Source organism: Echeneis naucrates, chromosome 18, assembly GCF_900963305.1.
Source record: "Echeneis naucrates chromosome 18, fEcheNa1.1, whole genome shotgun sequence".
NCBI lineage: Eukaryota > Metazoa > Chordata > Actinopteri > Carangiformes > Echeneidae > Echeneis > Echeneis naucrates.
This window is the reverse complement of record NC_042528.1, coordinates 12356352-12372270: the sequence shown is the minus strand read 5'-3', so window position 1 is coordinate 12372270 and position 15919 is coordinate 12356352. Positions and strand designations below refer to the sequence as shown.

General features: G+C 40.1%; 1 protein-coding gene across 1 annotated transcript in view; it reads left to right on the top strand.

The window, feature by feature from the left end:
• The first annotated feature begins 1285 nt into the window (after positions 1-1285).
• Positions 1286-15919, top strand: part of afap1 (actin filament associated protein 1) — a 54476-nt gene continuing 39842 nt past the window's right edge. The window contains exon 1 of the mRNA XM_029526666.1: positions 1286-1515. Coding sequence (XP_029382526.1) covers positions 1479-1515 — 37 coding nt within the window. The 5' untranslated portion in view covers positions 1286-1478. The remainder of the gene's footprint in view (positions 1516-15919) is intronic.

Below are 15919 nucleotides of genomic sequence, written 5' to 3'. Positions count from 1 at the left end.
CTGTTGCCCCACAATAAGCTCATGGGTTCGGTTCCGAGGCCTGGGCCCTTTCTGTGCAGAGTTTGCATGTTCCCCCCATGCCTGCGTGGGGTTCCTCTTGGTACTCTGGTTTCCTGCCACCATCCAAAGACATGCATGTTTGGGTTAATTGGTGACTCTAGATTTTCTGTTGATCCAAGTGTGAGTGGTTGTTGGTCTCTGCCTGTCTCTGTGTGTTGGCCCTGCGATGCACTGGCACACTGTCCAGGGTATACCCTGCCCTCGCCCAGTGTGAGGTGGTATTGACTGCAGCACCCTCCACAACCCAGATGGATAAGCAGTTGAAGATCAATGAATAAATGAAAAACCACATTAGTTTTCCTTCTTTTGAAAAGGAGCCAAGGACTTGATACATAAACAATGAAAATATAAGATCTGCTGCCAAGCAGATAAATCTGTTTTTATATGGCACTGCATTATCCAGCCACCAATTGAATCGAAAACAACTGGACTTAGGTTTGTCAAAGATGTTTCACCTCATCAGTGGTTGACACTTTGGTCTGAGTAGTCCTCACTAGTCTGACAAACAGTGTAGTTGGACCCAGGTATTTAACCTCTGTGGGAGTATTCACAAAACTCCTTGTGACAATAGCCTGTTCGTGGAGTTTCACTGACCATGTGAGGCCTCCAGTGAACGGCCGTCATTAGGAGTCATGTGAGGCCACTGGTACTGCATTATAGTCTTCATGAAACCAAATTCTAATTAATTCAGGTAAATATAAATTTCCATCATATATATTATTTTGTCAGATATATGACAGTCATATGCTTAATGTGATAATTATCCCAGATTTCTGACATGGTATCTTTTACAATCTCAGATTGTTGATATAATGATATCGTGTGATTTTTAGAATGGTTTAGTCACCAATCAACCTAAACATGCACGTCTTTGGACGGTGGGAGGAAACCCACACAAGCACGGGGAGAACATGCAAACTCCTCACAGAAAGGCCCCAGGCCCAGGAATAGAACTTCGACCGCCTTATGTGGGTCAACAGCGCCAACCACTATTTTGCTGTTCAAAAATCATATATCATTATTTAAGAAAAAAAAAAGACCAACAAACCGACTTTTAACTGAAAACATTCCACTTCCTGGAGGAGTCTCTTATTTCCGACATTCTTTAAAGACAGAATATCCATGCAGGCAATTCTAAGGAGAGAGAGCGGGAGGAATAGAGAGACATTTAAAGAGGACGGAGAGGAAGGAGGTGGGGCAGGAGGAGGAGGAAGAGGAAGAAAGATCGGCAGAAAAAGTTTGAAGGAGAGGGAGGGACGTTGCAGTGGTCAGCTCGGCAGGAGCGGAATTGTCGGAGGTGGAACGCGGACACACAGTGCGTTTGTGCGGGGATTTTAGAGAGCAGTTCTGGGGAGCCGCTGGGCGCGCGCCTGCTACTGTGTGCGTCCTCGGGTGGATTAGATGTGGATCAGCTCACCATGAGGAGCGACCCCGTTTTGTTCACGACCAGTAGGGGTGAGTGGCTAAAACCTGTGCTGTTTTTCTCACAAAAACAACAACAAAAGCAAACAATCAAACAAAAAACACGCAATGTTCTGATTTTATGACAATTTCTTAAAATCACTGCATCCCTTCATAGCTTCACCCATGGGAGTTTGGTTTGCCTTTAGCAGCTTGCATACTTACCGGTGGCCGTTTGTTGGCGACATTTCCCCCTTGTTAGCTTATGTCAGTGAGTTTTTTTGTTGTTACAGTTTTTTTTTTAATCTAAAATACCCCCCTTTCATTTCCACATATTATAGTTATAAACATACGTGGAGTTTTTTTTATGTACGTGCTTGTCCAAAAGGAAACAGCTAACCAACGGTTTAGCAGGAAAATTCAATTTTAAGTGGAATCACTCCCAGCACGAGTGCACGCCAGCGCTTCACGCACGCGCTTGGAAAAAGCCAGCGGGGGAAATCGAACTGAAAAAAAGGAAAAAGCTTGGAAAGGAGTGTTTGGAAAAGGTACGCTCGTTTTTTGGACAGTATGGGAGAGGGATTGGCTGGGGGGACACTGTGGCGAGACGATTGGCTCTTGACAATGTTGTAAAGGTTGTGGACAGTGAGTTAGTGTCCATGTTGTGTGGACTCAACTAGTCTGCCAGCTGAGTGCAGTCTTACTTGCTACAATAACAACAATGACAAAATACAAAAACGCCCAGGAGTTAAGACCTTGAACCTATTGTGAGCTTTACATTCCATCTAGCACAAAAAATAATTCAAAAGAAACGTTTAGGCATGTGGGCTGCTGCCTTTCACAGAGGAATTTGGTGGAATGATCACAGGTTTAATATGAGATCTACGTGAACTTGCAAGACACACTCGGCAGAGTGAATCGAACTAACAGTAGAGGAGAGGCCTCTTTGCTGTCCCCTTAATCTGAAAATGAATGTTTTCTTTTCTGGTATTAAAGTTGTCATCATCTGTCCTATTCCTTGCTATACTGTTTCTCATGACCTCATACACTAACAATGCCTATGTGTGTATGCTCAATGATTCAGTGAACATAAAATATAAGAGATTTAGATTGCTGTAAATTATAGGTCAGAAATGACCCTCTGCTAGCTGTGCTCCTTCCTGTACAGCTTCTGCTGACCTGAAGGGTATAAAGATAGGGGTTCAGCTCTTACCAGAATAGTAAAAATACCCCAGTCAGTTTGACCATTTTCTTGATCTTTTGTTAGATTAAATGTTAAATGGATAATCCAAACTGGTTAATATGTCAAAGCTATTGTATATGGCCCCAGTAGCAACCCACCACAGTGTCACCCATTAGTTTGTGAACTGCTGTTTGGAAGCCTCAAGTTTGTAATTTTGATGCTTCCATCTTGTTTTGCCCTTCAATCACAAGGTAGATGCACACTAATGTATACCCTGCTTTATGATTTATTTTCCTCTAAATGGGACCATCATAAAAAAACATTATGTTGTATTGAAGAAAGAACATGATGCAAAGAGACAAAAACAAACAAAAACAAACGAAAACATTTACTGAAGTATTAAATCTAATGAGAAGTAGGGCCATTTTCACATTGAATTCAATTCAATTTGACTTCTTATTACAATTTGTTGAGCCACCCCCTTATGGCCATTCTGTAGAATGCAGGTTTAAGGATCTGTTAACGACCTTTTGTTTTCCTTTGTGGGGTCCTATTCTCCTAAAAGTTATTGAAAACTTTGCTATTCATGCACTCAGCTTATTTTCTATCATTTTAAAATGCCAGTGCTCAGTCACAAATTACTGTGTTCAGGTCATCATTGGGGTAACAACACACTGCAACCAGAGGTCGCCTAACATGATCCGGGAATGACAGCACAAATGCTCCATATCTCCAATTTCCCTTGCTTGTAGCAGTCCTACAATAACAGGGCCCCTTCTAGCAGCTGCTGGGTATCAGGTAGCCCAGCGGTGCTTCCCTGCCCAGCACTTGGTGAAGTTCTGACAGACATCCATTGTTTAGAGAGGGTGTAAGCTTGACTTAGCAGGACATAAGAATGTAGGAGATCATGTTTTGGTTCTGGATTTAGAGGAGGGTTTAACTAGTGTGAGTTGAAGACATACAAATTTAGGGTATGGCTGAGATAGTAAATTCCAGTAAATTTGCTCTGTCTCCAAACTTATTTGTTTAACCAGTGTTCTTCAAGTAATGAGGATAGAGCAATGCAGGGGAAAAAACGTTTTTTTAGTATTTCTTTATTATTTTCTTTGTTCTATTAGTGATGGTAGATACTCTGCAATGTAATGTAAGGCAACAAACCCTCATCTTACTCACTGTAAATTACTGCTGAAGTAACCACCCCCAACCCTGTGCCACCCAATTTTGGTATTAATGGTTACCATGGTGTTTTAACAAGCAGATAATCACAACATGCATTGGAGTCTGAACGTCCCAATGAAAGAAAAGCAAGGTGTTAAATCATTTATTGTTTCTTAATTTATTTTTTCAAGCTATTTATGTAGTTAATCTAACAAAAACCTTATATTGATGGGCTGAGCCTCTACTTGACCTAATTTTGTGGCCCACTTGGTCCTGCTTTGGAGTTTTGAATTGATGTCCCTCTTCACCTCTCCACTTTGTACAAACCCCAGTTTTCTCCCATTGACAATTGAGGTTTAAATGCTTTCATCTGTCAGATGTGATCCCCTCCTTTTTGATGGCAGGGAGAAGACAGATCCCAGCAGTGGAGAAGAGAGATGGGGAGAAATTAGTTTGCAATCTCTCCCCCCAGAGCTGGCCTGTCAGTAAACTGCCATGCGCGAACAGAGACTTTAATTTCGAGCAGACTAATCATAGCCTGTCCAGCCTTCTCCCTGTGTCAATATCCATCTGGAAGAACACAGGGAGAAGGATGGGGATATCGGGCCAAACGAGAGCTCAGAAGGCCTTGAGTTGTGCCAAATAGCAAAGAATCATGAGGCAGAATCTGGCAACGGGCCTACTGATTTAACACCAACAACTTAAAATGAACCTTTGGGCTTCTGCCTATAAATAAAGCAAAGTAATGAAATGTTTGTTTTTATTTTTAGTTTTGGCATTGATGGTTGTCTTTGAAATTTGAGTCTATTAGGAGGGGATCATTTCTGATCAGCCTCACCTGGCCTGCAGCGGGCCTGTTAGCTTGTTATGTTGTTTTTCTTGGACAAAGCTCTTTTAGGATTGAAAGAGCAGAGAGGTGTTAACAGCATGGCTAGTTTAGCAGACATGATTAAAAGTTGATCTGCCTGAGTTTTCATGTGTGTCATGAGTGAATGGGTGCATGGTGGTCTGTTCCTGTGAGTTGGATGTAAATGGTGACAAACTGTACTGTATGTGAATCTAAACACAAGATCCTCATCCTTTGAAGATCCTTAAAAAGCTCATTCCCATGAGTGTTATATGCGAACACAGACAAGTTCTATATGGATTGGTTTGATACAGAAAGTAAGCCTGAAATGGACTAACCCTCCTCTAAATGCTCACTCACCAGAATCATATTTATCTTGTTTTTATTGACACCACACAGTGACTTCAAAAACTTACAAAAAAAAGAAGAAAGAAAGGAAGAAACACACATACACTAAAACCCATGCACAAAAGAAAAAAACACACACAAAAAACTGTTCTGCAATCTCTGAACTTTTTTGGTCATAAATTTACTACCTGCTCTGTGGTTTTCTGTGTTGACGTCATCAGAAATATTTCCATGTGTATGTTGCAAGCCCCTATTACTATGAATACAAATGAACACATTAATATCTAAATGAGATCTATTGACAATTTTACCTTACAAGAGACATTTAGTTTATGACTGTCTTATAAACTGTGAAGGTTTCACATGGAGAGTTTACACATTTGTTAGTATCTGGAATTTTACCCTCACCCTGTTTTTTGATTAAGTTTGGGAAAGCGTGTTTGTACGAAACATAAAAATACTTGGTTTCATATTCCTCTTATTGTAGGATCACACTAGTATCCATGTTTCTTTTCAGTGTGTCTTGGTTTATTCACATCTCAGCCACTGTGTGGATATGGTGTCTTGGTTTTCTTTTATGGGACTGTAGTACTAAAACACAACCAATATGCACTGAAAACCCTCTCACAACTATGTTTGTTAGTGCTGTTTGTGAAAACACATCTTTGTCTTTATATATAAACAAGAACTAATATAGTTCTACCAAAGGTGCGTCTAAAGCCTGTCCGTCATGGTAAATGCCCCCGCTCCTCCTCTTTTCTTATATCTTTAAATTGCTGTCAGCACTGTCCTATACTTCATCTTTTAACACCCCCCTCACATCCTTGGATCAGGGTTTTGCAGATGTCTATTTGTGGTTGGCGAAACATCTGCTTGTACAGTGAACCACCTGTACTGTTTGATAGCAATCAGTCCCGCTCTGTGATGTTCCCTTGGCATGTCCAATGGAACGAAGAAAACACACAGACCTCATAATTACAGACTTGCAAAAAGCAGAGAGAGCAAGGCAGCTTGTCTTTCATTATAAACTAATGCAGCTTTGCTTTTCCTCAGATCTGTACATAACTCTCCCTCTCTTTTGGTGTTCATCCAAGTTGAGGTTTTTACAAGCCCTTTTATGAAACATTTATGACTGGTGATATTGCAAGACTTTCACAGCTTTTCACTAGTAGTGCAGGACACGTACAAGCACATAATCTTGGCTTAAGAAGCAGTAATTGTCATTGTCACTACTACTTCTTCTTTAAAACAATTGACAATCAACATTTATCCTTATCATCACTTTCGTCGTCGTCACGTCTTTCCTCCATAGAGACAAAGTGCATTTAAGCCCCGCGCACACTGGAGGGGAACTCAATCAAGAGCTCTCCATTGACTTTGTATTGTGTAAATGTCTCTTGTCACTCTCCGTGTGCCAGCAAACACAAACAAATGCCCAAAAGTTGCTACGTGGTAGGGTGATCTACTAACAGGGTAAAGAACCCTGTTAGTGCCTTTTTATAAGCTGCTGAACAGAAAAAATTATACAGGCAGTAAGATGGGAGGCGCCGTCATCAGCTACACATCAGCCTTGAAGACCAGGCAATCTTCCCACTGCTAAAACCAAACACATCTGCCTCCTCTTTCTTCCTGTGCATATGTGACGTCAGCGTGTTTTGCTAAGTAAAAATTAAACGATTCCCAGAGGCAGGAAAAAATCCTTAATCATTTGTTGTAATCAGTGTTTATAGCCATCTAATCGGACTTCTGTTCTTGTCCCAGTATACTTGCACGGGAATGAAATTGATTTATTTGTTGAAATAATTTCACCGCCACTACGATACTCATAAGCGATATGCTTGTGGGTAATGGGCCACTACTGATTGACCTATGACATCGCAGACCAAAACAGAGGTGGAAAGAAAAAAAGACTTTTGCTGCAGATTTTTGTCTGACCTCCAACGTTTATGTTTGTGTTTTAAATACAGTTCGACTTCCGGGTCATAACTTGGGGCGAAACTTAAGCACATGCGCAAATCAACACCTCCAGCTCCAGTCCCACTGTCCATATACATGCAGCAGTAGATTGACTTTCAATTGCATTATCTGGATGTGTTAGTCCGACTATTATAAATTTGATTTCTGTTGAGCTAACATGTTTACATGTACTTTAAAAGTCCACTTTTTGTTGGACTAACGCAGTGATTCGGTTTTTTTAGGTGTCGTGAACGTGCTGAGTGTGTTGAAGTCATATCTTTACAACTGGAACAAACATTCACAAAAATGTAGAGCTTAATGGTCAAACGTCAAGATTATGGTGACCCCACATAATATAGTTTTGGCCCTATGAATGCATTTACCCAGTACTGGTACTGTGAATGCAGTACTTTTTTGAAATTTGAAACAATTGTTGACCTCTTAGTGTGACCTCACAAAACATCATTCTTCGCCATTATACAAGACTTCGCACTTAGCACAGCATATGATATTCACTCCACTTCCGAGGCTGTAATACTCATCAGTCATTGTGCAGTGCTGATTATTACACTTATGAAATGTCTTGTACTATAGAAAAAACACCACATGGACATGTTAACAAGGCCATCATTTGTGTTGGAAGGAAGCTTTAACATCCACCGTTTTACTGTAATACCTTCTCAATAGGAGAATATAATTGGCCGGTTACTGGTTGGCTCATCATGTGGTTCAGGTTTCTGCAGCATCTATTTGCTACATAATATTACCTCCATCAGTGAAGTACAGTGGGCGCCACGACTTGAAAATGGAATGTCTGCATGTCCTCTTATATCAATTTCTTCACTCAGTATAGCTCGGAGTAGCAGATGTTTGACCTGGCATAGCCTATGATGGAGAACAGAATGGTTGTGCTTTAGATGCACCTTTTTTAAAAACGCTCTGTAGATTTACTATGATATTGCTTCCCTCTAATTAAATGTCTAAATAACTGTCAAAACAGGTTATTGAGTAAAAGTTTGACCTTATTTGTCATGTGAATGTCAAACCAACCAGACTGGGCTGATTTTATTTTTTGGCTTTTAAACCCTCTAACTCCCAGTCCCCCCCACCTTTCTGCTTTTAGTTGGGATAGTTTGATATAACCTTTTATAAAATGGCCCCCAGGAAACTCAGCGGCAAATCCTGCTGGGACCCCATTATTCATATATTGGTGCACTGTCAAAGAAAGACATATTTCTGAGTCTTTTCAGCAGTGTTTTGTGGCAGATCCTGAACGCTTGTCAAAGGTCCAGACCAACCGCATTGTCAAAGTTTTTTTTTAAGACGCTGTTGCTAACAAGGCATGGGCACCTGAAACAAATGCATACGTACACAGAATGTGGCACTATCTGTCAGTGTGCTGTCATCTGTTACAGCTGAATTCTTGGAAGAGAGCATAAAGCTCCCCTCCTTCTAACCTAGCTAAGCATTTTTCTACAATTTAGCCACAGGGTCTCAAGTTCTCTGTTAGACCTAAACATGACCCTGTCCCTTTGTACAAACACACTTGCACACACACAGACAGACAAACACCGCACCCAGGAAAACCCCCTTTGTTCTGAGCTCCGGGAAGTGTGAATACCTCAAAGTAAAAACATCCCTCTGACATGTCTAGGTGTTTTTAGAAGGTTGTATTTGTCTGAAAGTGTCTATGTGTGGGGACAGGGGATTAATGGTTCTTTTGGAAACAACTACTATCATTCGTCATACAAACCAACTGTTGATACAGCAAATGGGGTTAGAGGTAAATACAATGATGAGAATAATTTTAATGGAGGCAGAATTTAAAGTATATACATTTGTTCATATTTAAAACCTGATCATAATGGGTTTACAGATATAAACACTTTAAACTACTTTGGTAAGCTCCTACTGGAATATGTTGAGTTTACATGTCCAAAATGTGTAATCAATGGTTTTACATATAAGTAAAAGAGAACTAGAATGAGGGATAAAGGGTGAAGAAAAAAGTTTGTTGAAGAAGGGGTGTGGGTGGTTTGTTTGCACAATGAAGTGTTTTTCTGCTCACCCTCAGGCCATGTTTAAGGGTGGTCCTTCTTGCTTTGGTGATCTGTAGAACTTGCTTTGGGTTTTTAATGGCACACACATACACACACGCATACACACACACAGGTTTAGCTTTGTGACCACCCTAGTGGAGATTAAATATTGCTCAGGTTGCACAAAGCTCCATGAAACAGTAAGTGGTGCGGTAAACGGCCCTCATTGTAATATAAAAACAGGCATGGTATGCATGACCCAGGAGAAGTGTGTGTGTTGTGCTGCAGTGAGGATGTCTGCGCTGCATTCACTGCAATATACATTTCTAGTTGTCTGGAGATTTCTTGTTTAATTTTCAATGAAGTTGTGGTTGCTTTAATATTTCTGGATGGATCAGCTGTTGCAGACAAAGATGTAAATCAACACTGTGGAGAGTTTTATGGCAATATAGAATTTTTATAGGATGTTTTTATTAATGTAGCCTATTTGATTTGCTAGATTAGCCAAGATTAGCCAGGAAAAAATAACAAATATATCCAATTTCCCAACTTACTTCATATCTATAACTATGTAAGTAACAAATGCATTTGATTATTTTTGTAACTAAATAATCTGACAATTGCTATCTCAAGTGATAAAGTAATCAAAAAAATCTGACTTACAAGATTGTGTACATATAATACAGTTTCAAATAGTTCCACTTGAGAAGCTAAAATTGGCAAACATTTTTAATTTTCTTGTGACAGATATTGCAATTAATTGTTTAAGCTTTCTTCTTACACTGATAGATTACTGCAGCTCATATTCCTTGCCTGTGTAATGTTGCTGGATTCTCATACTTCATTACCAAAAGTATGTGGACCCCTGGAAACAGGAATATGGACTCTCGTATCATGGGCATTAATCTGCTGCTGGATCTCTGCAGGGATTAGCTCCTATCCTGCCACAAGAGTATTTGGTGAGCTCCAACACTGATGTGGGATGATAAGACCTGGCACATATGAGAGTGAGGTCATCCAAAAAGTGTTGGATGCAGTTAAAGTCAGGGCTGTGTGCAAGCTATCACACACCAAACTAGGGAAAAGCAGTTGTCGATAGAGCGTGCAGAAAGGCACCATGTTGAAATTTGAGTTGAAGGTGTTGTGCTGGTTTCCTTGCCAAAACTGTAGTGAAGGATATGGTAATATGGCCATTAGCCTGAAAATAGACTGATAATTTACTTTCGTCACAAACTACCAAAGAAGGATGAAATTACACATAAAGAATGTGCTCTTTTGAGTAAATGTACCAATTTAATGTGATGTGTGGCTAGAAATTGTGTTCCAGCTTTTGCAGGCATCGGAGAAGCCATTAGAGCATTGTCATCATGTTGCAAGACATTAAAACACAAAGGAACAATGCTGCTGTTGCCTGATTCTTGACGCACAAACCTCTCTGACAGCAGAACGTTGCTGTAATTGGCTGGAAGCCTCGCTGACAAACATTAAATGCTGTTCTTTTTTATTAAGACCCTCAGATCTTATCTTTCCTATGGTTGCCTTTACCAAATGAGACACAATTTATTTGATCACTCTCGCAGCTTAATTTCTTTTATGTATGGAAACCATATGCTATAGTTTTCAATTTAGGAGCCCCCCCCATCTTCATCTTCCTCCTACCTGTATAAACAAGTATCAGAATTATTTCATTGAACTAACACAAAATACATCATGTTCAGTATACTGGGAAATATAAAGTTCAGCTCTTTGGCAATTTTCTAAAGATCCAGTAACATTGTTAAGTTTTTGAGTTCATTAGTAATGCTGTTGGGGCTAATTTGATCATGGTAGAGGATGACAGTTGAGTAGTTGGTCCTACAGTGTGCCACAGGATGCATTGTATTCACATTGCTGAAGGAATGTGGCCCAGACAATGTGGTCTGAGTTATCACACTCACCTTTGGTTCATACTCGGCTGATCTTAGAGCTGACCACATTCAATTTGATTACCTGAGCAAATGTTAATGCAGTCCTAAACAGGGTCTCTCTCCCTTTCTCACTTATCATAAACCCAGCTAGTCATGTGACGATCTGCACTAACTTGTGTAGCACCTTAATGCCTTGAAGCGTATGCATACTACTTCATTTTAGTTCGAGCTGAACTACTGACTATGCTACGCTGGTATGCCCTGATCAATTGTAACACTATGACCAAGTTCATAACAGTGATATTTGATAACCATGGCACCTGCCAGTGGGTGGGCTATATTAAGTTGAGGCAGATGGCCACAGCAGATTCGATTTGATTTGAAGTAGCAAGTGACCATTTAGTCCTGAAGTCCACAAATTGTCAAGTGTGAGGAGGTGAGAGACTTTGACAAAAAATAAACTGATCTGTAGGGAACTGAGTCAGCTAACCTCCAACACAGGAGCTCTTTTGGATGCTCCTGGTCTGCATTGGACAGCAAGGACTTGCCAAAAGTAATGGGCACATGAGCATTAGAGCTGGACCACAGAGCAGTGGAAGAAGCTGGCCTGGTCTGATGAATCATGTTTTCCTTTCCATCATGTGGATGGCTGGGTGCGTGTGCAACGCTTTGACCAGGAAGACATGGCATTGAACGTATGATGGGAAGAAGGCAAGCTGGTGGAGTTTGTGTGATGGTTTGGGTAGTGTTTGGATCCAACTTCCAGGACTTAAAGGATCTGCTGCTAACATTTTGGTGCCAGATATCACAGCACACCTTCAGAGCTTTAGTGAACTCCAGACCTTGACGCGTAAGGACTGTTTGGCAGCCAATATGGGCCTTAATGTCTATTAGACAGGTGGTCAAAATATTATGATCAGTGCATGTTTGTAGTTTTTGTATTAACTGTACAACCTGTGTTTGGATTTAGTCCATTTGAGTAACTTGGCTGTCAGATTCTGTAATACCTCTTCGACTGTAATGTTTGTATTCTGTCAGATCACAAATGGGGTGGTAGTAGCATTTTTGGACTAACTCTTTCTAGCTCTCCTGTAAGAAAATCATGTTATGTGAGGAATGCATGAAAGTGGTTGAGTATCCAGCCTCAGGGCTGTTGCCCAGTCTTCAAGCTAACTATGCAGCTATGAATTGTAGCTGTGCTGGAAAACATACATGAATGTTTCTGGGAGGATTCATTGTCAAAACACTGAGATACTCTGATCAAAAGCTTTCCTTCACCACTCACCTGCTGTTGATGCAGGAGTGAGTTAAGATCAAAGGTGCTGGTCGAACTATAAGATACAATGGGTCTGTTGCATCACTGCAAACATCTGGCAGTAAGTAGGGTGTAGTCAAGACTGAAAAATTAAATTGGTTTATTAAAGGGGTTTTCAAGTCTTGAATCTACTTTTAATAAGGAATAAGCCTCAACTCATGTTTGATTAGCTTTAACCATTTTTTAAATAAAGAACATTTGAGTGTTTTACTCACAAGTAAGATTAAAAGTGTTTATTTTGTCTCACAACTATTCAGCATAACTCAACATGCTACACACCCACTATAATGGCCCTGCTCATAAAGACAAAGCCTCGCAACTACTCAGTGCTGTGTCAACTGTCAAGCTCTATTTCCTGGGATGGAGAGAGGGAGCACTGCCACACATTGACACACAGCTTAGCTTAAACACACAATGTTCATCTGAAGGAGCTGCCAATGAGACTGAATGTACACGAAAACACCCACTCAGTTGGTATGTTTTCATCTGAATTATAGCTGGAGTGCTACTGTGGGAGGTCGATATGTATGGAAATGGGTCCAGTTTCAAGTGTATCCATTTAATGTACATGTACACTGTACGTACATGTCTCAGGAGTCAAGTCAGTCAGACAAAAAGAAGAAAAATATGGATTCCACTGGTTCAGTAATTTATGCTCAGTTGTTACCATAAAAATAACAAGTGTTCTAAAATGGCATTGTATAACCTCCATAGTATTGTGGTCAGTTGTTGGCCGCCAACGATGTCTGAGGTTTTCTCCTTGGCCATGAGTTGAAGAAGTTTGGGAAATGCTGTCTCCCAATAGAGTATTGCAGAATTGCTTTATGATGACACCATTTACTGGCCTCTCCCTACATCCTTTGTTTCCAAAAATGAAGAGGTAAAAATGGAAGAAATTAAGAAATGGGAGAGAGGAGGAAGAGGAGCAGCTTGGTTTAGAAGAAGAGCCAACATGAGGTCTAGACTAATGATCAGTGTACAGGTAGAGACAGGGTGAGACATATTGAACCAACAGAGAAGAAAAAGTACTACTTGAAAACAAAATGGTCAAAATTGCAACTTATTTGACCATGGCAGAGGATGCAGTTTGAGTAGTTGGGCCTTCAGTGTGACCCAGGATGCATTTGCATTCGCATTACTAAAAAACTTGGCCCACATTTGGCCCAGACGTTGTGGTCTGAGTGATCCAATTCTGTCTAAACTTGTTACCGGGCCAATACAGTTCATGCTTGAAAAGTTGCGCAACAGCAAGAAACACAAAACCAGCAGTGACCGAGGCATCACCCCAAACACCAAGCCCCTCCCTCTTTTTTTAAAGCAGAATTGTTGCACCACAGGAGAATGAAAGGTGTGGTCACAAACTATTTGCAAAAAAAAAAATAAAATAAAATTATATGAAAACTGAAAATTTAATTTCAGTCGTTTCAGCCAGTAATAGAAATTTGGGTTAAGAGTTCACATCTATGCATCATCTATAAAACTAAAGGATCAAAATGAGCAGTCAGTTAGCAACAGGAAGTTAGTACAGAGGAGGACTAGAGATAAGTTGTGAATAATTATTATTCAAAGACAAATGAGCTTGGAGGGTAATTTTTTTTTTTTTTTTTTTTTAGTCACTATTTCATTTGAGGTCAGATGTGGGACATCAACATTGTTTAGAAATCACCGGTATATTGTATAAAAAATTGTGTTAGATCATTAATTAATTTTCCAGAAATATTAAATTATTTATTCATATATCTTCCAGTGAATATTGCCCAATGTGATCACATGTTGAAACGCTTGAGTTACATCAAATCAGGTTGAGAGAGATGCTTGTTATTGGGTAGCTCTGAGTTATGCTTCTGAACTCAATCTGCTTTCCACATCACAACAAACTCTCAGATATGAACATGTGAAGGTGTATAAAGATTAAAAACAACACACACACACATACCTCAGCTTCTACCTCTATACTGTCTTTGGATTCTGTTTTATTTTGCTCTGTTGGAGTTGGCTGCGGTGTGTCTTTCCCCTCACACCTATAACTCTCCTCTGATATGTCTGTCAGATGGGTTGCCAGGTCTGTCCCAGCAGAACTCTTAGTCTCCTGAGTTTCTACCCTAAAATGAAGCATTGCTGAATACAGTGATTGACAGAAAGCTCTCATTCCACTGCCTGGCTGTCTGTTACCTGTTATGTAACTCTTTGGTATGTAATGCTTTGGATCATTTGATAACTATGTTGTTCAAAAGTATTTCTAACTGTAATAATGACATTGTAATCAAGTACAATAAGGATCATCCACCTTGCCAAACTAGTTTGATGAGGGACTTTTCTCTTCATGAAAAGAAATTCCCTTTTTTGCTTAGAAAATCAAATCAAATCGGATGTATTTATATAGCGCCAAATCATAACATAGTTACATAGTTACATCAAGGCACTTTACATATAGAGCAGGTCTAGACCAAACTCTTTATAAAATGATTTAAAGAGACCCAACAGATCCACCCCCCCACCCCCCCCCCATTAGCAAGTACTTGGAGACAGTGACAAGGAAAAACTACCTTTTAAGAGGCAGACAACTTGGGCAGAACCAGGCTCGGGGGGCGGTCATCTGCCTCGACCAGTTGGGTTGAGAGAGGAAGAGAGTGACACATACCGAGGGGCAAAGTTGGGTAGAGTAGGGAGAGATGAGAGCAGAAGGAGGAGATATTCAAAACAGGTGCAGACAGAAACATATGATGCAGCATGAAGTTCATAGAAATTATGTTGGATGGAGTTCATGAAGATATGGGAGCAGCAGGCATTGCAGGAACATGGGATAGTGATGATTCCAAAGTAAGCCATATTAATGCCATCAAGACTGATTAGATGATCAGATAGGGTTTCTCTGAGGTGCTTAGGGCCAAGTAGAATAACTAATGTTTTTCTGAATTAAGAAGTATAGAATAATGGAGGCTGGCTTTTATCTCTGCAGTCTGACTATCTGACTAACTTCATTGGCTTCCTTGATAAACACAGCTGAGTGTCATCTGTGTAGCAGTGAAAATTGATGCTGTGTTTCCTGTTAATGTTGCCTAAAGGAAGCAGATGTAGAGTGAAGAGGATTGGTCCAAGTACCGAGCCCTATGGAACTCTATATTTGGCTTTAGTGCGTGAGGAAGAGGTATTGTTAACATGAACAAACTGATGTCTTTCTGATAAATAGGATTTGAACCACCTTAGTGCACTTCCTTTAATCCCAATTTCATGTTCCAGTCTCTGTAATAAAATATTATGATCTATGCTGTCGAATGCAGCACTAAGATCTAACAGGAGAAGTATGGAGGCTGATCCGTTGTCTGCAGCCATTAGAATATCGTTGGAAACTTTAACCAGTGCTGTTTCTGTGCTGTGATGAACTCTAAATCCTGAATGAAACTCTCCGAGCAAGCCATTCCTATGCAGATGTTATTGGTTTGCTACTGCTTTTTCAGTGATTTTAGAAATGAAGGGTAGGTTTGATATGGGTCTATAATGGGCCAACACATCTGGATAAAGATTTGGTTTTTTAAGTTGAGTTTTGATGACTGCGGTCTTAAAAGTCTGAGGTGCATAACCCAAAGATAACATCAAATTAATCAAGTCTAGGATGAATGGCTCAATTAAGTTAAAAAGCTTGCAGTTGATTCAGGAGCAGCTGAATTCAGTTGAAGATTACTGTCTAATGTAGGTAAGATGATG